Source organism: Vanessa atalanta, chromosome 8 (assembly GCF_905147765.1).
Source record: "Vanessa atalanta chromosome 8, ilVanAtal1.2, whole genome shotgun sequence".
In the NCBI taxonomy this organism is placed as follows: domain Eukaryota; kingdom Metazoa; phylum Arthropoda; class Insecta; order Lepidoptera; family Nymphalidae; genus Vanessa; species Vanessa atalanta.
In genome coordinates, this window is record NC_061878.1 from 6,145,107 (window position 1) to 6,170,061 (window position 24,955).

Here is a 24,955-nt window from a genome sequence, read left to right on the forward strand (position 1 = left end):
TTTATCCAAACTTTAATATTGAATGAGTGTTGCAATATGTTAACAAAAAAAAAAAAACGCACGTTGTTGTAAAGTTTTAGTATTATGTGTCAACATTTTGTATAAAAGCAAAATGAAGCTATACGAAGCACCAGTCGTTACAAGATAAGGGAGGCCATGCACGCAACAGCTATTCACGTGAAATGGCAGATATATTTTTTTGCCTGAAAAACGACTTAAGAACACTTGGCAATCCTTACGCAGATCAATGATAAGAGGTCTTCTGTATTATGATACATTCGGATGTTTAACCGACTACGGCGATACAAGGGAGCGTTATGACTTTAACAAATTGGCAAATGTATGGAGTTTGGTAACAAATGAATGATCTTCATTCACAGATCTCGAATATATATGTATATATCTATATTAAAGTTTTTTTATTTGTATTTTTATAATAACTTACTTCATTTTAGTTTGGTTTTATCTTTTTATTAAAGAAAATGATTCATTGTATAATACGGATAAAGTTGCTTTTACATTTACAAATAATTTTACATAAATAACATTCTAAAAATTTTCTATAAACAAGTCCTTATAGGTATTTTTTTATAGATTGGTATTTTAATTAAATATAAGTGCTTCTACTGAATATAGAGCTGGAATGTTATTTTCTTAGTCCAGTACTGAGTTATTTTTTCTATAACAGATTAATACTTTTATTTTCTATAGAACGATATTTCTTCTGTACATATTTAAGTCGTGTATGTTCAAGTATGTTCAATTATAATTTGTAATGCCGTGACTACCGTAGTAAATATATTTTTTTATTAATAATATTAATTACTTTTCGTTTTTATATTATATAGAAGATTATAGTATTCATTCGTGTATAAAAAATGTTAAGGAAATGATTTCCAGTAGGTTTCAAAGATTATTTTATATTCTCTCAGTGTGATTTATGTCATAAAATAAAATATATGTCGTTACAATTTTTTTCCGTGTTAAAATTACAAGGGAAAGAAACTCTTGTTCACGGTTCGGAAGTATCGTGATAACAAGGGGTTCACACATGACCGGAATATTCCTGTCACCAATTTCCTTACAAACGGCTTAACGTCATGAAAAAGTTACTTAAAGTTACCTGAACCACTTTGCGAGTTGTCAAGATATAGTCTTATTTATGGACCTTTAATACATTTACTACAAAACTTTATAAAAATCATTGTCATTCATGAAATGTTTAGCTTAGAAAGCGTGCTTTATAAATGCCCAACTTTTACTTTATGTTGCCTCTGAGCGATAGAAATGTTGCGTCTTATTCAAATAAAAGTAAGAGCTACTGAGAGACGTGACAGAAGGGAAACACTTATGTTAGTAGAAATATTTGACTCCAGCGTTACAAATAGATGTTGTTGATTCAACATATTATGTTGAAATGAAATTTCGTCGTATCCAAGAAAGTAAAAAATATTATTAAAATAAAGAACATTACACTTCATATGAAATATAAATATAATATAAATATTATCAATATGGGATATGTGTACCTGAAGTGCGTCTACCCCCACTACCTGCTAGGGCTCCAGCAAAATTACCAGCGCGGCGTTGCGGTTATTATCCGCAACAAATTCTCAGTCAGAGATAAAATATCATTTGATTTCAGTCTGAGTTTAAAATATTCGTATATTTTTTTGTTTGAGAATAATTACGCTTGTACAGTTTTTAAATATTTTCAAGACACTAAAGCAGAAAGGAAACTAATGATTCAACCTGTGTTACAAGCGAATACATATCTTATTAACACATAAAGTAATACACAGTAACAAACACATAAAAATATAAATTACACACACTCGCGATCTAGTTATATTATGGGTTTCATTTTTATATCGTCTGTTTTCATGATCAGTGAGATTATATCAGTCAAGGATTAGCTGGAATTTTGAACCAGTTATTAGCAGATCGCATCTTGATGTTGTTATCTATTACGCATCGGTTTAAGATCTACGCGTTGGCTAGCCGTAAACAGTTACTTGAGATCCGTCGATATCTCAGGCCCGACGTATATATCACTTAAAACGACAGAACATAAATCTATGGGGGCTGTCTTCTCGTTATTTGTAGTCGCCACGTGAACCACCGGTTTCGGGTGAATATTAACGATATCGCCAATTTTCCGCAAGCTTAACCGCGTCGCAATTTCTCGCCAATTGAGCAATCGTATCACATCGAGGGTTGATGTCGTTTTAGTTAAAAAGTTTACTAAAACATCGAATTATGATTGACGATCGTCTACCGATACGGTACACATATATTTGATGCCAGTACATTTTATTACGATGTTATAACTTTATCAAATCTGCTACCGAAAAAAGATTTATCCGGCGTCTGATGTTATTCGGAACCAGAAATACGATTTTCGAACAAAAGTAATAGATTTGAATGTTTTTAAATATCATGAAATTATTAATAATGTAAATTTCGTCGATCAGAAAACAAAATACGCTTGACTAAGCCGTGTGATTAGCAAAACTAATTTACATGACTGTTATTTTGTCATGTGTTTAAGTTTGTCATTCATACAAACGGAACAGATTTTACGCAATCGTAACGTTTAAATTAAATATACTCGTATGTTATAGAAATCTTTTTCAAATAAATAAATTCAATTGAATTTCAATTTCCTGCGTTTATTTTCTAAGAAACGGAAAATGTTGCCAGTCTCAGGTCTGTGTTTAAGGAAATACTATTAATGTTATCCGAGAGTTTAGCTTTTGTATCATTTATGGAAGGAACAAGATTTTTTCACATTAAATGTGCGTAATGGAAACTTGGCTTCCTTGATGGTAATCCTATCAGCGATTCGAAATGGATTTATTGAAACGTATTACGTGATATTAATCTCTTAAAAGAACTCGCTGTAAACAAGTTATCTAAGAGCAAAAATCATTCTTATAGTATTAGTAGATAGTTTTGTTTTCGATTCGATATAAACTTTTACTTTATATTATTAACTAATGTTCTAAATTTTAAGATGTTGGACAGTAAATAATGTTTTACTAGGTGGTAGGTCTTTATACAAGTTCGTCTGGATAAGTACCACGTACTCATTACATATTCTACCGCCAGTTCCCTAAATTGGTGGTGTATTGATAATACGAAGGGATATGAAAGATTTCTTATAATCTAGCCCAGATGGCCCAGTGGTTAGAACGCGAACATCTTAACCGATGATTATGGTTGAAACCATAATCATCGGTAAGGTAAGGTAAGGTACACGGTTTTTTTTTTTAAATGTACATTTGAAAACTGTATTTGTGTATGACTTAGGACATCTTAATATGTAAATAATGTAATTGTTTTGAAAATATTTTCACGGATATTATATTATGTAGTAAATACGATTAAGATTAGGTAGCTGTTATTAGCAAGCGTAGTCTGCCTTTAAGGTAATCTTTATGAAGGAAGTAATCGTGCACTGAATATCGCCTGGTATAATGAGGCATTTATGCGTCACATGTAAAACAATGTATATAATTTTATAGAATTCACACCAATGATAGTTCTTGTCGATGTTATTAAAAAGAAAACAAGTTATAAATTATAATATGTCATGTCATGTCGCATGTGTCACAAACCTTTTTTTTTTATATACGATTAAGAAAAAAAAATCAATTGTTTTATAATAGTAAATCATATTTCATATTTTGAATGAGCAACACTGTATATTTAGTGTCGTGACTACACAAGTTGCCGTCCTTGCATTATTCACATGACACTAATTTGAAAGCTCACTACTAACGAGAGCATTTTATACGTCAAACGTAAATATTTTTTTTATCATATCTCGGAGACAATTACGTATTGCTTTTTGTTTTTTTTTATTACAACACTATGTATGGGAACTAGTGCAGTCGTATTCATCGTTATATTGAACTAATAACAATGAATATGATTATAAATAATCTGATAGTTCAATGTTAAAATGTATTGCAATTTTATCAGTAATATCGAAATATTTTTTTTATAATATAGGTAGGTGGGCAGGCAAATGGGCCTCTTGATGGTAAGTGGTCATTGACGCCCATAGACAATAGGGCTGTTAGAAATATTAATCATTCCTTACATCGCCAATGCACCACTAACCTTGGGAAGATGTTATGTCCCTTGCGCCTGTAGTTACACTGGCACACTCTCCTTTCAAACCGGAAAACAGCAATATTAAATATTGCTGCTTTGCGGCTTGAAATGTGGTACAAAAGTGGGTGGTACTACCCAAAAGGGTTTGCACAAAACCAAGAAAATAATATATTGTTCAATTCACTTTCAAATACATAAGAACATTTAGTGACAAATTTAATTTCAACGTTGCAATTTTTTACTAAAATGAATCATTAGAAAAGAAATTACCTGCTCAGACTTGAGAAGAACCGACCAGCCTCTTTTTGTCCCATTTCAAAATATTTTACAAATTTTAATATAAGAAATATCCAGGCAATCGTTTAATTCTATGCAGGTACACTTATTAATTCTGTAATAACATTAACACACAACCGTACCTTTACTTTTTCAATACTTTTATTAACAGTTTGCACGTTTTCTGAAATCCTGTTGTCAAATCGAATAAAACCCATACAATGGTGACTGGTATTGTGCAGTCGATTAACAGAAAAAAACATCTTATTTTTATCTTAAAGCAAAATAAAAGTGTGATTGCAAAAAAAAAAAATCCGAAAAAACAACAACTTGACATTCCAACAAAACCGTGACCTTCATAGCAACATTCCTGACTTCGATATCGTTTAAAATAAAATTAAAATAAATATTTCTTCTTCGATAAAATAACAATTTGATACGACCCAGATGGTTTCCTTGTGGTAGGCTTTTTTATTTTTCCTACAGTAATAGGCTATTACTTTAGTTTATTTTGTACCTATATTAGAAAGTACAAAGGCTTTTTATTCATCCGTATTCTTTAAGGAACGGATTCGTATTGAAATGTACCAAGTTGGGGTCCGAACAATGTTCGGCTTTGTTGTCATAGCAGTAATAGCTTCTAAGAAATCGCGTAGATTACCGTCGTAGACGCAAATGTCACAAAAGACGCCCTTCCCGTCTGCCCGTATAAAAGGATATTTGCACAATACTAATAACACCCTCCACAACGACTAATGCTAACATTATTATGGAAATAATTAAAATTTCTGGAGTAAAATAAATTAGAGAATGTGTAGAAAACATTTTATAAAAATTAGAGTTATTATTAATTGAAATATATATTATTGTAGATATATTTATAACTAGCTGAGCGCACGACTTCGTACGCCTTTGAATTTAAGTTATTTGGACATTGCAGCGTGACTTTATTTTTATTTTAAATAAAATTCTAAAATAATATTAGCCTAAGTTACTCCTTATTACATCAGCTGTCTGTCAGTCAGTGAAATTTCCGTCAAGTCGGTCCAGCCGTTCCAGAGAATAGCCAGAACAGACAGGCAGACAAAAATTTAAAAATGTTTTTTGGTATATTACCGTGTAGACATACATGTTATGCATTTAGTAAAAAGCGTTTATTTTAATATTACAAACAGACACTCCAATTCTATTATATGTAAGTATTTATTATAACCAAGATATCAAGTGGAGTGTAAAAAATACTGCAAAGGTTATACAGAAAATAACACGACAGACGACACTCAAACTATTTTAATAAGATCTCCAAAATATATAAAATTTAAAAATATTTGAACTTGAATTATCACGTAATTGAATTCCATTGAAATCAAATCAACCAGGAGCGTGAATTCGGAATAAAACGACTTAGATTTTTTTTTGTTTATGAAGTTATATTTTATGAACGAATAATTTCCTTATTAACATATAAAATATATTTATTGTATCTATAGCATAGTATAAACTCTATCAATAGAATGTAAGTGTAATGAAAGGGCATCCGTTCGATCGTAACCACTTTCTCGCAATAAAAGCAAAAGTGTATATTGCAGTTATACAATTTTGGTCGTCAGCGGCATGCACGTCGCTATTTAGGGAAACTAGAAATCATAGAACAGAGAGAACGTATAATTGAAAGTAACCTGTAAGTACAAAAACAATAAAATAAAAAAGGTTAGTGTCTTTATTAACGATGTATCTTTATTTATAATATTTAATTTTAGTCCGTTTCTTTTACATCGGAATAGAGAATGTTCTAATTATAAAAATAAATAACATAACAACATGACCGAGGCAAGGGAGTAATTACAGATATAACTAGAGAAAAAAAATTAGCGAAGAGAAGTATACTGCATTAACCACAAATTAAAATTCTTCGTTTTTTAATATTGAAGCATTACTACATTTCTGCCAAGAGCTGTGTGGCTATTTGTGACGTCACGTCATTCTGGTCTGTTTTTAATTATTAGTTTATAGTCTTCTTTGTTATTTGTTTTCTTATATAATGAATATTATTTTACTTTTTGTTAGGCTAAAGAAACGATTTCAGGGTTTGTTTATTTTCTGCAAAAAAAATAATTGAATTTAATTAACATTTTTTTATGATATACTAGTAGGACGGCAGATAAATAGTCCATCTGATGTTTAGTGGTCATCGCCGCCCATAGCCACTGTAACAAATATTAATCATTTCTTACACCATGAACCTTTGGAACTTAAATGTTATGTCCCTTATGCCTGTACTTTCAATGGCTCAAACACCCTTAAAACCGGAATACAACAATACTTGGTATTGCTGTTTAGCGGTAGAATATCTTATGATTGGTCGGATACCAACCGAAAAGGGATTGCACAAAGCCGTACCACCATGTAAATAATAAGGTATACACACTTAAATAATAATTTACTTTTATTCGCAGAAAAAAATTACTGAAGCTTTGACCGGTTCAACATAATTTACATTCCAAACCAATGATAGTTTTACGTATAATATAAAACAGATTTAAAATTATACATTTTACACCATATAATAATATCATCTCCGTTACAATTAAAATAATCTACTGTTGACAGGAGGGCTGGTTCGTTTTTAGCCCAGAGGATCGGAATTGCGATTCAACGGGGAAATGCTGCTAGCATTCTTGCCACCATTCCACGCAGTCAAGATTAATACAGTAACTATTTTTAATTCATATTTGTATATATTTAAGCACTTAGTGTTATTAATTCTTATGTTAATATATTTTTTAAATTGTTTTAACAATAAATTAATCCACGGTAACGCAATGCCGTAAGTATTCTAAATAGATACATTTATTAATAATTGTGACTGACATAAAATGGATATATTCTGAATTTGAATACGTTTCAATTCTACTGTACTCTGTGTTCTGAGGGAGCAATCAGTGGTAGGCAATGATTTCTCCCTTGCACGGAGTGTTCTGAATAGAGGAACAGTTTTGTGAGTGCCCATTCAAAGTTTGGCAAAAGGCAATTTAGTTTTTGTTGTTAGACTAGTCGGAGTTGGAGTCTTCTAAACAGGCCGTTGTTAGAAGTTGGCTATTCAATTACTTTGTTTCTGTGTGGTTTGAAAAGAAAATCACACCTAAACTTAAAAAATATATAAATTATTACTGTTATGAAAACGGCGATTTGATTAGGATGCTTCCACTCCATGACGATGGGAGCGGCATTGGCGTTTAGGGTATTGCGTTATAAATAAAGTACGTGGAACCTCTATTCTAACCATTTAATAATAATTATATTATGAATACTTACGTCCCTTATGTTGCGTTTGTGTAAATGTCATGATTTCCTTTGAAGGGTGAGCGAGCCAATATAGAGACAGTTATTATATATATATATGTATAATTGTATATGTATATAACAACTTGGTTCGCGATTTTTGTGGTACATAGATAGTGTAAGGATAGGTTAATATATTATACAGTGCATTAATGGGTCAGTCTCAGCTTTTCTTAAAGATGAAGTTTGGATCATATTAGAGTAAGTTGTTTCAGTGCTGGCTGTGACCATTCTATTTAAAAAAAAATTAATACTACTGCTATTTATATTATAAAAAGAAACAATCAAGAGCAATGTTTAATCGTTAAAAGTATCGTGAGTTTTATAGGAGAAAAGATATTCAATATCGATCAAGGCAATGAATGATTGAAACAGGAACCCGTCATTCCATTGACGGATTATGCACAAGTACACTACAGGATATTTCCCATGGGCGTATCGGAATCTCATTAGCGGTAAGTCCACAAGTGCGGTTGACAGATGACGGATTCCCACAATACACTCTCGGACACTTGAAATAATTTCACTAAAATCTACCTCATATTTTTTAGGTTTTAGGTTAACGATATCTGCCTATCACGGATAGCCTTAAAAAACCTACATGTTTTAATTTCCATAATATGGATCATGTATCCCAATATATGATCCATAATGGAAATTAAAACATATATTTATTACATTATTAGATCATATGTTGGGACCGAATTCCACATTTAGTATGTATTTTTCGAAGGACTTGTTTATGTATCTAAGTATGTATAAAAATACATTTATGAGTATGTTTTTGTCCCACATATTTGGAGAACAAATTGATCTTGTTGTAAATAATATCAAAATTTGATATAAAAGCCATTGGGTTTATTTCGTTGGTTCTTCTCAGATAAGGTTATTTATTTCGAAACTGATGGTAGTTACTTCGACTATCATTAAGTAATTCTAATGCATCTACAGTGAAATTTTAGTTTATACGATAACAATGATGTCATGATGATTCTTCGAGCAAGTGTCTTCTCTGCTTAGTCGTTACAGTTTTTGAAGTGTACCAATACATTTCAAAATTTAAGTGAATTTTCTATTTATTTTACACATTGTAGGAAGTCTATCGGTCAAATTTCATGGTAAAAAATGAAACCACCTGATAGTAAGCAGTCATCTATGTCCACAGACACTGCAAGAAGTTTAAAAAGTGCTGCCAGTACCCACCTAGAAGCCCACACAAAGTCTTATCACCTAGTACTAATATTTAGTATCTATATTTAATATTTACTTCCTGATGTACTTGCTTTACATCCTTCTTTAACATATATATACTTAACAATTTGTCTGAGTGTATTCTACAAAGTTTATTTTCAGGTGTTTTCTTTTACATAAAGATACTGCTTGCCTCGTCAATTCTCCGCAACCGAACTTCCCTAAGCTTCTTATTGTTTAAGTTACCTGCAACGTCTATTTTAAATTTTAAGCTTTATGTGTCGCTTGACGTATAACTTACTGAGTCTGGCGAGGGCTTGTAGACTTCAGTGTTCAATTTTACTTTATTGAAAACAATATGAAACAGAGTGATCAGGGATTTATAGTAAGAAATAATTTTCATGAAAACTCGTTACAATCGAATTTAAAAATAATGAACATTAAGTTTTTTTATTACAATTTTTGACGATATAAGCGAAAATACTTTAAGACTGGAACGAAATCCGCAAAATAAAAGGATTGTTTTAGAATGTAGCAAATGCTATAAAAGAATATATCGATCCGGCGACGCAGCTAGAATCTTCAACGTAAATCCGATTTACCTAAGCAGCGCTGCATTGAAACAAGAATGCAAGTATGAATATTCAGTCGCAGTGTGCAGTCGCATTATATATTACATTCACGATAACAAGGTTCGTCAGCAGAACGCGCCACCGTTGTCGGCTGTGCGCATTTTCTGCTATGTCACACTACACGACTACAATGACACTTGGCCGAAGACTTGCATAGCAATTGCGAGCCATACGAATCTATTTCTTGTATAAAAATCGAATTGTCGCCACTTAGAAGACGATCAAAGTTTAAAAGTGAACTGAGAGTTTCGATAGACTTGGCTTAAGTTGCAAAATATTATAAGACTTCATATACTGGAATAGTGTTTCGATTTCACGCTGAATACGTGGGTGTTACTTACGAGGAAGCTTATTCTAAATCTGGATAAAACAGCTTCAATCCGGACTAAACAAGTTTAAACTGAAATAAGTAGTTGAATACTTGTTTCTTTACGCCTCAGGGAGACGGGGAAAAGAAAGTGTGAAGCTCGTTCAGGATTGTCCCGTGTGGGTGCACATGCTTCTGATCGAGGGAACTTTCCGAAGAAAATCTCTCGTTCAAAAAGTAGTTACGAATTTATTGACGACAAATATTTCATATTTTTTGCTTTTCATATTTATTTGTTTAATAATCTTTTACTTTATTGAATATTTTAGTTGATTGAACCAATACTATAATCACGTAAGTGTAGTTTTTTTATGATTCACCCAATATCTAATTCAATGAATATGAAATTTTCCTGTTACAATAGATTATTGTTTCAGGACAATGACTACTGTATATAATGTTTATGTTTGAGATTAACCTCATTACATTAACGGAGTATAATAAAAAAAAAAACAGATTCCAAGAGCTTTTCGAATTATGAAAACTTTGTATGGTTTGTGGATATCTTGTGTAATTTTTGAATTGTTTACAAAAATATCCCTCGTATTACGTTTCAAAAAATGAACGGTAACTGGATTAATGGATTTATTTGTCACAAAACATTAATCCTTATACAAAAGGCATTAATTGCTTTCTACTTTTTTGCCGTGTTTTGGTCTACATAAAATATAAAAACATTTTTAAACATGATCTCGGAAAATATAAAACTTAGTGTACAATAATATGGTCCTGAAGATTAAAATGATCAGGATTAGCCGAGACTATTTCAATAGACTGGGCGAGGGGTGATCAGTTCTTTGAAAAAACTCCAAATTATAGATAGTTGAAAGTTACCCAAAATATCCCATTAAATTAAGAAGAATAAATATTTGTATAGTTTAATTTTAATTTTAAATAATTTCTCAAAATAAAAATTCCAATTCACAAATTGAATATAAATATAACAATATATCGGTATTGATTTCGTCCAGGAAGACATAAATACAATCACATCAACGTCGGCTTATTTAAAGAAAAAGCTTAAATAATTACATTGTTGTTTCATATTCTGATGAAATTGAACACTATTATTTTGTTGAATACTACGTATTTAATACATAATCTTACTTTAAAATTCATTACGTCAGCCAGAAATTACTTTTATTTAATTTTAGTGAGACTTTAATTAAGCAACAAGTTTATAACTAATTCATTCTTGCCAAACATTGGGTGTGAATTATTATTCGTATTTAATGAACTTAGGCGTCGCGACGAGCTATGCATACGATTACCATCAAGCAAGTGCATCTCTAGCGTAATTATGTAAATTTTACACCAACATCGCTCATTTTGTGAGGCGTTTTAAGGCATTTGCGTAAAATAAATATAAATTGCGTAAACTTAGAAAGCAACAGTGAAACGTGCTGCACGTTCTTAAAGAGGAAACATCATCTCCTACGCATAGATATAATCGCTTCTTATGAGCACAGAGTTGAAAAGTGGGTGTTCAAATATGCATGCCAAGTATCGATATGTCTATTCTCTATTGTATTCGTATAATTTCGGTGTAGGTAACACTTGCCGCAAATTGCTCGCTAACATTTATGTGGCCAATTACTCGTGTGGCATTGACAAAATTTCGTAACGAGTTTAATAATATTTTACGTCACGAACTAGCAGCTCACGAATTCGTTGCTTTGTAATTTCACGTTCTACCATTCAATTTTTCTAAAGCATTGAAATATTTAAAATTTTGTCATCAGCAAAAATAATATTTGCTATTTTTCTTACGGTGTTAATAGATTTATTGTTGACACAAAAAGGCTCTAAAGCTTAATCGATATAACAGTAAAGAACTACGCCTTAAAATAAAAATTGTATACGTGTGCCGTTGACCCGAATATTGTGGAATGACCACCAACCACTAAATACCAACAAAGCTAAGCAATTAGGTGTCTAACAGTACAAAGGTTTAGACATCGACGGTCCATTTCCAGTCACTGTGTGTTACTAAACACTTCTCATAGATACGAGAGTGGCGAGGCGATAGTGACTCCACTCGCTCGCTCCGCTGTAGACGCACGTCGCGATATTATACACGATAAAAAGGTGCGAAAACATTTCGTTATATATTTAACACATTACTTTACAAGTCTTATTAAAAAAAAAAGGTGTCGAAAGTTTGTTTCTAAACATTGTGTAACTTTCTGTTTCTTATCTTTATAATAAATTGAAAATAAAAAAAAAAAAAAATAAATAAAAAAATATATCAACGGATATCTTGTGGAATTTCTTGTCTTTTTTTTTTTAATAAAGTTTCGTTGTGTTGTTGTTGAATATAAAATAATGTGTTTATTTTTCTTATAATGCTTTTTTCTTGTTCCAGATGTCGGCAGGAGCCGTGTTTTCTTAAGTGTACAGTGAGCCAAGTAAAGCATATTCCAGTGTATTGAGATGTGAATTTTGTGCGAATAGTGTTAAAATAATATAACGTGTGAAAACTTAATCCTAATGAATTACAAAGTGTAACTTTGTTGTTTTTTGTAATCAGTTTACTAACGTTCATTCACAATGGAGACAGAGGAACTCACGAAACTTGTGGACGGCATATACAAGGTAAGGACTCCTTATTCTGACATAATATACTTAAAGTTTTAACATTCAAGTGATAAATACTGTTACTTTGGCCATAATTCTCGTTGAAGTCTCTTTCATAGAAATTATTTCTAAAACTTTAACCGTCGTTTAAAGTTGGTTTTTAAAGTTTTAATAACGTAATTATGTTTGCTAGCCGAATTCATTTCGAATGTATTTATTGGGAGATTACGATATTCGTTAGTACTTTATTCTCTAGGTTAGTTGTCAAAAATTTGTTCCAGCATTATTAATATAATTAATTGTGTTAAGATAAATTGAAGAATTAAATTTATAATACTGATCTGATGAAATAATGCCTTGTTATATCAAATCAGTATCATCATTACGATGAGTTTTGTCTGTATGTTTGTCTCTCATCACGTATTAACTAATGCATCGATCCGGACCTGGATCTAAGGGAGTTTGACTCGGATGAAGTCCCAAGGAACAACTAGTAGTTTCATAAGTAATGCATACAACCACATACAAATTAAATATCCTAGTACGTGTTTAAAGCCTCCTGTACTACACCACACTGCTCCACTTCGGTTGAATGGGATTCGCGTGCTGCATTTTTTTCTGGCACATAGAGTATCTTTGGTCATTGATTACGAGAAGAATAGTAAAAGAAAGAGCATGAAAATTCAATCGTGCTGTGCTTGACTTTGAACCTACGATCTCTACTCAAGCGCTCTAACCACTGAGGCTCCTTATGCAAGTTTATCTAATTGAGTATAATGTTACTCCGAGATAAATCACGCATTGTCCTCGTTTACTAGCTATCCCTGATTTCTAATACAGGCTATTATCATATCAGACGAGTGAAAGGGATAAAGGCCGGTACGGTGGCCTTATTCAGTGGAAAATATACTTATAAAATTACAGACCTCGGTCCATAGAGCCAGACGCTAGTCTATTTATTATCTAAGGATTTAAAGTATATTATTAAATGACTTTTATGATATAATTTTACATGATATCCGTAGTAATTTATCTTTTAAAAGAACGTCAGACCAATATGAAAACAACTACATCTATACTAATACTATTCTAAAGTAACTCTGTCTGTCTGTTGTTCTTTCACGAACGAATCACTGAACTGAGTTTGATATAATCGAGTTTGAAGCAAGTTTGAACTAACTAACCAAGGAAGGACTTTGGCAATTTTTTTTATGCCTTAAATTTGACGAGCATATTCTAAAATGTTAGCGAAGTCTCGAGCGACATTTAGTGTTAATGAAATATATCTAGGTGAGCTTATTAAAAAAATACTACAAGCACAGACGTAGCCTTTTAATCGATATTTAAGTAAATTTAAATATTTTTTAAATAAAAAAAATGCTAAGTTATTAATAGCATAAAGGCAACGCTAACGCTAATTTCCCCAATGACATTTTAATTTTAACACATTCGGATATAGAAAAGCGCAATTATTTTTAATTGTTATAACGTTGCTGTAACGTTATTTTAACGCTTAGCTTTGAACGTAATAAAGGGGCTCAGGAAAGTGAAAACACGAGTATAAAGTCTCAAGCGGATCTCCACCTGCCTTACAAATGTCAAGGTCAAACGGTCAACGAAACAAAGTGAACAGACCATACGATTTCTCTAACTCGTTTTATTTTATGATATAAATATGTATGTTTATCGCATACCACGCTTGGGTCAAAGATTTCGTTTCTCTGATTGTTTTCTCCGTTCGACGAATATGGCGATGGCCTATTGAGCCTTTTTTTAACTTAACCGGTTTTTTTTTTAATATACCTCCTTTGCTCACGACTTTTTTATCTTATAAAAATGTATACTTTGTACAAATGAATGATTCTTTGATTGTGGTGAATGCGTTCCTAGACCATTCATTTAATCAAGTTAAAACTTTTGCGCGTTTGTGGTATCGAAGAGTTTTTAAGCTGGGCGTGGATGGCCGAATCCGACACTCTGTGGAATTGTATAAACTAGTAATCAAAGAAACAAAATCTAAATTATAAGCAAACAAATTCTATTCTTATAGTTCTAAATTAAATTACTTTTAAAAAAAAATATGTCTCAGTTTTATTTTTCATAAAAATCTGGCTCGAGACTCCTATGAGTATTTTTTGTTATTTTTAATTATTTTTTTTTGTATTTAAAATTAACAATTGAGTTTAACAAATGAGAATATATATCTACGACAGGAAAATATGAGATGTGATTACAATGTTGATGCTTGCATCCTTGGATGAACATGGTTACATCTCGATGTTTGACTGTAATACATCGTTATTTATGTTCAGATACACAATCTGAGACGAACAACATTAATTAATGCTAATTATCTGCTTAACGTTGAGACTTTAAAATGCTTGTAAAAACTACAAGTATTGCTGGAATTTTAAATAAACTTATAATTTAATTTTTTGTTTGATAATTGTTAATATATTTAGTAAGTTAAGTAAATTAATACTTTTTATTTTAAATGGTTCGTCCTTGAACAAAAACAACGGTGGAGATTTAAGGTGAAAGTAAACTTTTTATGACTATCACTTTATAGGGTTATTTACTTTGACGCCACATTTTATGTACTGGTAACAAAATATGTTAGTCATAATTTATTATATTGCAGGATCAAGTACATTTAAGCACAACTTATTATAACTTTATTTGTGTTGGATAAATTTCAGCCATACTTGTACCAAACCGTACTATATCGGTGGAATAATTAAAAATCTCCTCCTTAGGATAAGATAAAACCTTCGCCTCCTTGGACGCTTAAGGAATGTTTACGTTACTTATTTCATATTTAGTTGCTTTACTTTTAAAACCGAGAGTTAGAATTTCTCTGAATGGAACATACTTAGCTAATTCGGTAATTGTTGGTTGGAATTCACGTAAACCTCAATTAATTTAATAATTCATTGTTAAATTAAGCTAAAGATAACCTGTATTCGGTTATAAATTTTATTTAGACACCTTATATTCTTTCAAGAATGAAATTAAATAATACGATTTGCATTCACGAAACTAGGTTTTACGGACATGGACTTAATTGAATAATCTGAATTCATGGTCAATTTGACATTACAACAAATTACGTTAGAACAATTGTACGGTTTCCCGACATAATAAAATTATAGGAAAGTAGGTTAAAACACAACTACTTGAATAGTGTCAAGTATTTAATAAACGAATTATAAACAATTTTTTATTAAAAACATTGAGGCTTGTCGAGCTCGATTGACGAAAACTAAAATGAAAATAATTTTCTATTTTATTTAGTTTTCATTAAACTATTTCAATAAAATAATAAATATCGTTGAAGCTGCATAAAACATGTAGTTAAAAATATATATATAACCAAAAGGTTGTAAAAATGAACTGTACACTGATGAAATCATCCTCGCTCATTGGCTTAAAGGAATGCCATTAAGCAAATAATTGACTTTAACTGATTGTTACACGGTTCCTAAGCTATCCACGTTTCTATACTTAGAAACATAATTTATTTTCGTTCCTCACATTTCACTGCTGAAAGCATAAGTGTATATTAAGTATAAAGATATAATTATATAAAACCATTGCTTGGAAATTTGCCAGACGTCTGGTTAAGTGCTACATTGATATATGTTCAACTTATTCTATTTGCTCAATTACATAAAGAATAACGAAAAAAAAAAAACAAACTATAAATTTAAATAATATGAAATTCGATATTTAAAAGTAAACTTTAAATTTAATATACGGCCAGTATTATTAATAGGAATGTATTTGCTTTTGTTTTCGAAATTACCAAAATGATGTGTTTATTTAACAAACAAAGTTGCATCAAATATAATTTCTAATGGAGTATTTATTATCCCCAAGACCATTATACCAATAATACCTGAATATATTACGCCTCCATAAATTAACGTGAGCCTCTTAAATGAAACGAACAATATTAAACGTTTCGTTAAATACAATGAGAAAGGAAATTTTATAGCTTTATTCTATTTTAATATCGTTGTGAACGTAAAAGTTTTAGTTGTGTGCATTCAATTGCCTTATGCAAAGTACTCTTTGATGATTTAATTTGGTCGCATTATATATAAAAATTGCTTTTAATGAAAGTAATAGTCATTATCACGAAAACGAGAACTTTCGTTCAAATATGATCCAGCTTTTATATAAATTAATTTGACTAGCATTTGTACAATTACGATATCGAAATATTAGGATAACAGTAGTTCAGTCAATACATTGTATAAAAAAAATAAAAGGCTATAAATTCGCCACTGCTGGGCTAAGGCCTCCAATCCATTTAAGGAGAACGTTAAAAATATATAACACCACGCTGCTCCATATTTTAATATAAATAAATATTTATACGATATTTTTAAATGTATTTTTAGTTCAATTTATAGTAATGAAAGCAAAACAACATACTCAACCTCAATCGTGATGTAAAGACTTGAATAATATTTAAATAAATTAGGAATAATCTTGATTATTCAGAATTGATTAAGGCTGCACAAATTTAAATCGTAAAGCTCGCGAATCGAAAAAAAAAACACATTTAACAAATAAGAATGTCAAGGTTGCGACAACGCCTTCGAGATATGCGGTACATTTGTCTTTGTTGCGATATCATGCACGGCATCGCATCTGGGTTTACAGAGCCACATAGAAAGACCTATGTTATTAATGTGAAATTAGGCTAAGACGTGTTTTTCGCAGGTCAAAGTTTACTGGTCGACGTTTACCCAGTTTCCTTGCCCGAATGAGATTGCCTCGCGACATTAAGCCAGCCTAATGTAAATTTTCATCATTACGTTCTGTCTGTTCGTTCTCAGTGTTCGTGCGGATCATTGCGTCATTTCCTACGGTCATAAGTAGAAATATAGATTCGCTTTAGGCTTTATATCCTCGATTTTTACTACGTTATTTAATTGTTTCCTTTATATATGCAAAAAATTACTAATATTTCGAATACAATCAATGCTCAAACTCAAATTTTCTTTAATAATCTATCCTTTTTTTTATTACATTCCTACTTACATATCCAATATTTACAACGCTACAAATGCGTTCTTTAATTTTTTTTTAAAGTATATTTTTTTAATCAAAAGCTCTTAAATATTCAACTACAGAACAAGGAGCTGTCTCCACTTTTATATAGAAGGCTTAGGTCTTATTCCACTACGCTATTCTGATGATTGATACATCCGGTTCAGAAAACCATCTAACATATACAGTTCATTGATAAACGCATTACTTTTAGTACGATATCGTTTGATCTAACGATACAATTAGGATTCGTAAGCGTTGTGGTGAGATCGCACTTGCCTTAGGTATATGTATATGTGACTGAGTGCGTGGAAATGAAAATGCTAAAACAAACGGCTATGGCGTGACACCGCGCTATCAGATTCAAATCGGCCTGATTCGCGAGAAGCAATCTACATAACGTGCGTAGGTTTCAGCATAGGAACATAGAACGACGAAATTGTGAAATTGCTTACGATAAGTGTCTAAATATTTCGTTAATTACAAAAAACTGCTAAAACTCTTTAAAAGTCTGGATAAAAAAAATCGGTTTGCAATGTAAATTCTACTAAGAAGAGCCGACAAGAAACTCTAGATAGGTAGGTAGTAACTTTTTTGCGTCAATCTCAAAACATACAGTAATCATACACAAATTCCATGTATACTGCAAGAAATTTAACGAAAACTCCAAGCTGCTTTGTCAACTTTTTAAAGTTGAGCTTTATAATTTTATTTAAATGTAAATAAATTATTTTTACTAAAGTAATATATTTAATCCTTTCATATACGGTTAAACTCGAATAGCTTTCACAGGCGTTTATATTTCAAACCACTCAGAAAATCTAATTTGAAAATGAGGCAACGTTTTTCGTCTGAAATAATCAGTGAAACTATGTAATTCAAGAGCTCTAATGTCGGTCCTATCTAGTTCACACAGTCACGGCTCGCACTCGAATCGGTGGCCGCACTTATTTGAATAAGAATGGCCATGTTCCCCTGGGATACTATACTACCTACTAGTTCACATATCGACATTTACCATTTGTAATTCAGCTGTAAGCTTTGGTTGTTTAAACCATTTATTAATGAAAGCTAGTTGTTTGTTTTGTCAAGGTTAATTTCAATGTTGTTGTTTTATGTTGATAGTGTCCTTTTTTTTGTTTTGCTAGGCGAACCGGTAACCACTTATAGATATTGGCACTTAGAATTATTAACCATTCCTTATATTGCCAATGCGGTACCAATCTTAGACACCAGATGCTATCTACCTTGCGCCTGTACCTGTGAATTACACTGGCTTACACCCTTACTCTTCAAACTGGAACACAACACTACTAGAGTAATAGATAGAATAAGGTGACTCAGGTGGGCTAAATTAATTGTAATTTTGTAAAGTCTATCCAGATGTGCGTGCGTTCGCGGTCTTCATAACTGCGTTATAATTTATTTTTGATTTTAGTTTTTCATTTTGCATGTTTACTTACTTGTATTTGTTCACAGTTTTTGTTTATCACAAAATTCTGCTATTTATTTCTATAAACACTTTCAATTTCTTTTTAAATACTGCTTAAAATCTTAGTGTTATAAGATTTAATTAATTCGATTCAAGCATTCGTTAGGCTATCCAAAGGCTTTCATCATAACTGATCATGACGATCAAGCCATCGGTCTCGATATTAGAAATATTCCCTGGAAAGAATTATTATTTTTAATAACGTTTCGTTATCGGTTTGTTATCGTTTATGTAATTCAGTATGAAACGATCACTGGAAACTTACAGTACTTAAAATATTGATCTATTTATTTAAGAAAGTAATGGGAAAATGTTTAATATGATAAGTGTTTCCCTCAATTTATTTCAATTCTTTGCTTAAAGACTTTTGAGCGAGGTTACCACACTCGCTTGGCGAAGGCATTGTAAGAAGAATAAACTATTTCTTAGAGTGTCAATATATTACTTACGAATATAAGAAGTGTCTTGCTATTAACAACACTGCTTCACTTATATTTCAACATTGCAATAAGGCAATACAAGTAATTGTAAACTAACGGTAGAGGAAATCATTGGGTAGTATATCAGACAAGGTGAAAGTCCTACTATAATTTAAAACTCGAGAATTCCTGGAAAATTATATAAGTTATATTAGTTATTCGTCGACCTCCATGGTCGAGTAGTGTGTACACCGGTTTTCATGGGTACGCCTACTCCGCGGTCCCGGGTTCGATTCCCGGCCGAGTCGATATAGAAAAAGTTCATTAGCTTTCTATGTTGTCTTGGGTCTGGATGTTTGTGGTACCGTCGTTACTTCTGATATCCATAACACAAGTGCTTTAGCTACTTACATTGGGATCAGAGTAATGTATGTGATGTTGTCCAATATTTATTATATTTATTATATTAATAAAACACGATTAAATTTGGTAACCATTTTAATTTTACATTGTATTCATAAATACATAGATTGCTAATGCCAACGTGTGTGCAAAATATCACCTTAATATTGGTTTTATGTTTAAATATAACTTGATAAATTTAAACCAATATACTATATCTTTTTAACTGTACGTAAATTAAAAAAAAGTAATAACAATAATGTTAAAATACTAAAAAGAAGAATTATGTGCGTTACAATACTAAAAACTTACTATACACGATACTTTAATACACAACTTTGCTTTATTATAATCATCTAGAAACATCAGAACAAGCTCCACGTGTTTCGTTACACTATAATCCGGATTGTTTTTGTGTTTCAATATTTAGTTCCACCGCATCAATCAAAGTTACCCTATTTCCACTAAAGATATTATCTCTTACAGAAATGTAGCAATAAATGATCAATTGTCGTTCAACAAACAAAATGTATTATTACTTAATAACAACATCAATATAATGATGATAAATTATCACGTTAGTAATGTTAACAATGTTTTTTTTTATGTTTAGCCAATCACGCTCAAAAAGATGCAAATTTGAGTAAAATTTATATAGAAATTAATTATTATTATACCGTGGTATAGAATGGGTTACGAGACAAAAAAATATTTTAGATACATTTATTCTTTACAGCGCTGAGCGTTCATTAGACTTATTCGGCATAAAGATACTCGAAACTAACTGCAGAACACAATCGTGAAATGTCAAAAAGTGTTATACCTAATGCAAGTTACACTATAATAATGAAAACATTTAAAGGATGAAAGATAAAATAGCGTGTCACCGTTAGTATAGATATTTAATAGGACTACAGGTTACACCTAGTTCAGAAACATTTAAATTGATTGAAAAACGCATTACGAGTTTTCCCCCACATAAAGAGAAGTTGTATGTGGGACTCACCGGTGCCCAGGATGCCTATTTATATGTGGAATAATATCTTCTATATACATATAATAAAATTGGAGTGTGTTTGTATTATTAAAATAACCTTTTTTTTTACTAAATCCATATATACCGTGGTACATATACCAAAATAATATTTTTTTTTCATTTTTGTCTGTCTGTTTGTTCCGGCTAATCTCTGGAACGGCTGGACCGATTTTGATGGGATTTTCACTGTCAGATAGCTTATGTAACAAGTAGTAACTTAGGCTACTTTTATTTTATAAAGTACATACAAAATAATAATTAAGTCACGCATTTTTGTTAAATTCAAACGCGCACAAAGTCGCGGGCACAGCTAGTAAGTCAATATAGTCGGTATTTAACATTTCACGAGATAAATACGAAATTTCCAGAAGAGCACACTGTAAGTTACGACTTGTTCAGATATTAGATCAAGAATACAGTTATTTTGTGATAAATTAAATATTTGCTTGATATTTAATTACTAATTGACTTATTATTTGAGTAATAAAATAAATCAACAATAGTCGGTAAATGTCACTTGAGCAAATACATATTCCCTTTTAAAAGAGGACTTGTAGCTTAATTCACTGCGCTGATTGGTTGGCTTCACTTTGGATTAGTGGATATACGTGTTTCAGAATTTCTTCCGTGACATGCAGCTTTCCCGTTATGTTTTCCTTTTACGAAATGAAATGAAAAGTAAACTTGAAAAAGGTAGTAGTTTCCTGGAATTTAAATTAAGAGCTCTGTTAAAATCAACGTGTTTTATTCGTTAAGTACAGCTTATGACGTATTTTAATTTTATTTTTTATCGGCATCCAACCTTACATTAAGTGATCACTTTGAACTCCAAATATTGGTATTTAAAAAAATTAACTCAGTTCCTACACCGCCAATGTTCCGCTTACCACGAGATCTAAGATCCCTTGTTACCGTAATAGCTCATTACAATACAAAGTTAGTTAGTTATCAGTAAAAATAATTGACGAGTGTTCAATGAAAACATTTATTAATAAAATAAATAAATTTAAAATTAATGACAGAAATAAAAAATAAGGCTTATTATTAAATTAGTATTGTTAGTATTTAAATAAATAATATAGCTATTTGTTGAAAATAATTACTAGTGAGTTTCTTGTTAGTTTCTTTCGAAGAATCTACATTCAGAACCGTTGGTACTTTGACGTTTAGTTCAATAGTCCAACGTGACAATTAAACGGTTCATATATAAGCCCACTTGAACAAATAATATATTTGATTATATTTTGTCAAATTTATATTTCAGAGTTTCTGCTAAGAATTTATCGTCAAAATACCCGAATAACCGAAATGTTGTATCAAAATATAATGACAAAGTAAAAACATAAGATTAACATGTTCATACAGTAAAGAAATATCAAAATTAATTCGAGTCACGTTCGACCTTACATTATACTCAAGTGACATATTCCGACCTCTCGAGTGAAGATGTAATGAGAACATCGAGTAGATTCTATTTATTTGATAAAACGACCATGCTGACTCAGCTGATGGTTTCAATTTAAATATCTAGTGCCTGAACACGTCTCGTCTCTATCAAGTTAAATTGCATCTTTAACGGAGTTTACTTAAAAGTTTATGGATGTTTAAAATATTCGTCAAAAAGTTTTTTAAATAATATATATTTACCAAAAATTATTAACACTTGCAAACTGAATTAATGTCATTAAAACGATATATTGATCGTTGAAAAGCTACAATATCAAAAATAAAACAATTAAATAATGGAAAATTCAATAAATATTTATTTAACAAATATGTAATAATCCTTAAAGTAATAAAACTTACTCTTAAATGTAATTTATACACAATGTTTCATTAACAAGTTAATTAATTTATTATAAATATATTTAAATTCCAGCTTTGCATTAAATTATGTAACGTTTACGAAAGTAAGAACATTGAATATGTATATTCAATGGAAGCTGTTCTAAACGACCAGAAAGTGCTTTTAAAATTCAAACGAGTGTTTCCGGTCTGTGGTCATTATTGTGCGGAACTTCCGACTCAGTGTGCACTCGACATGTCAAACGAGTTACCGGTAACACGACTTACCGCCTATTTTCAAACGGTAATATACCTAAACGCCAGTATTGCCAGCTTAGTAACATCACCATAAAAGGCAGTATATTGACCCTGGTAAACAAAAATATATTTAGCAGTTGTTGATTAAAATACCTTTTAAAAAAGCTTGGCTGTTAATTATGGAGCAAAGATAGATAGATAGATAAAATACCAGATTAATATTAATAATGAGAATATTTTGCCTTTTTATTACCTCATAACGCAAAACTGTACCCTGTATCCTGTGTAAGGACATAGGCACATAGTACGGAAAAAATTAGCATTAACAGAATTAACAAATATAAAATTAATATTTTTAGATATATATGCCCGAAAATAGGTAGTTCATTTATAAATAGACTTCGTATTGTATTAATTGAAAGGATTACCTTAATTTCTTCAGTTATAGTCACCGATCAAAGTATGTTTAACTGATCATATGATTGATAATACTTAGTTCACGCGAGTTTCTTTTATTTTTTTTTCATGAAAATAAAAGTTTCTAATATATCATCATAATTATTATTATCAAACTAATAGCTAATAACGCTTAGAAAAAAATATCCATTCGAAAACAAATTAATAGTTGGATAATTATACTTACACCTCTTATAAAATAATTTAATATATCTTAAGTAATGTATCGTGAAATCATTCCATTTAATTTATTAAATAAATAACATTTAATTTAATTCTGCCATGCTTGAGACTGTTTGAGCACTATACAACTAGATTTCAAAGGCCTCTGAAGAATGGTTCTTAAGTCGTCTGCATTTATTTGCAAGTCCTCATAACAAGCTCATTAAAATATTGATTCCATCTTTATGAAATTATTATTTATAGCTACTAAGCCCTAACATTACCCACTCTATCAATTAAGAGATTTCTCATTGATTTATCATAGAAACGAATGTTTTATTGAATTTATTGTCGTCGTAAAAAATAATTCATTGGATCGTATGAAATAGGAAGATATAAATGAAATCTGTCATTCGGGTCGCATATGTATTTAGTTGACGCGAATTCGTCCAAATACAATTTAAGGAAGGAAATTGCCTCGCGGTGAAACCCGTACATAATGGAATATGTGATATTAAATCTGTATGACAGATATTAGGACACTCGAGTGCCGGTCGTTGAAATGCTATTAAATAAAAATTAATAATATTTTGTTAACAATTTTTTGTGCCGGACAATGTACATTTACATAAAATTGTATTTCTTTTACAATTTCGCAAATAGCAGTTGTAATTGATATAAAAAATATTAATATTAAGTAAATCTCCAAAAGTTATTATGCATAAAATATTTTTAAATTGAAAACGTCGTCTAATATGAAATTTTCCGTAATGTTAAACGTTTTTAAAAAGTGCCTTTCCACTTCGCCGTGTTCTCGTAGACTTCCGCTGCGCTTAAACTGAATAAAAGTAAACGCCAGGCATTTGGAGTCGATGTGATTGGGAAAATTACCGGTCGGGGCCGAACGTGATTGGCACACAACCAACAAAAGTGACAACACGTAGTTGGAAACTTATTTCTAGCCTCTATTTAGATGTATGTTTGTACGATTGTTATCGAACGTAACTGTCAGACGATTCACTGATAGGAGAGCCTGTCTCGGTGGAAAATGGTAAAAGTTTATAAGATTTGTGGCAGCATTCTTTATTGAAGTAGATTTAGTTGAGCAAAGTTATACCTGAATAGACCAATTTATGTCTGTTTTATTTACTACCTTTCAATTAAATGAATGAATTTAACATACTTGTTTGAAATTGAATATATTAACAATTATCATTAAATAAAATCAAATCCAGATTAATTTAAACCACTAATGGAAAAACACACACAAATCACGAAGATAAATTAATTATGTTAAACACATCAAAAGATATAGAATATTTTGATTATAATGTAGGCGTTGGCTAAATTAAAATTTATTCTACTTAAGCGAAAATT

General features: G+C 30.9%; 1 protein-coding gene across 4 annotated transcripts in view; it reads left to right on the forward strand.

The window, feature by feature from the left end:
- LOC125065608 overlaps window positions 1-24,955 on the forward strand; it is a 187,273-nt gene that overhangs the window by 130,341 nt on the left and 31,977 nt on the right. For 2 of the 4 annotated variants that reach the window (XM_047673322.1, XM_047673321.1), the window contains exons 1-2: window positions 11,954-12,018; window positions 12,296-12,525. In XM_047673322.1, coding sequence (XP_047529278.1) covers window positions 12,481-12,525 — 45 coding nt within the window. In that variant the 5' untranslated portion in view covers window positions 11,954-12,018; window positions 12,296-12,480. Of the gene's footprint in view, window positions 1-11,953; window positions 12,019-12,295; window positions 12,526-24,955 lie in introns of those variants that run through there. The other 2 variants (XM_047673324.1, XM_047673325.1) reach the window with 1 other exon arrangement.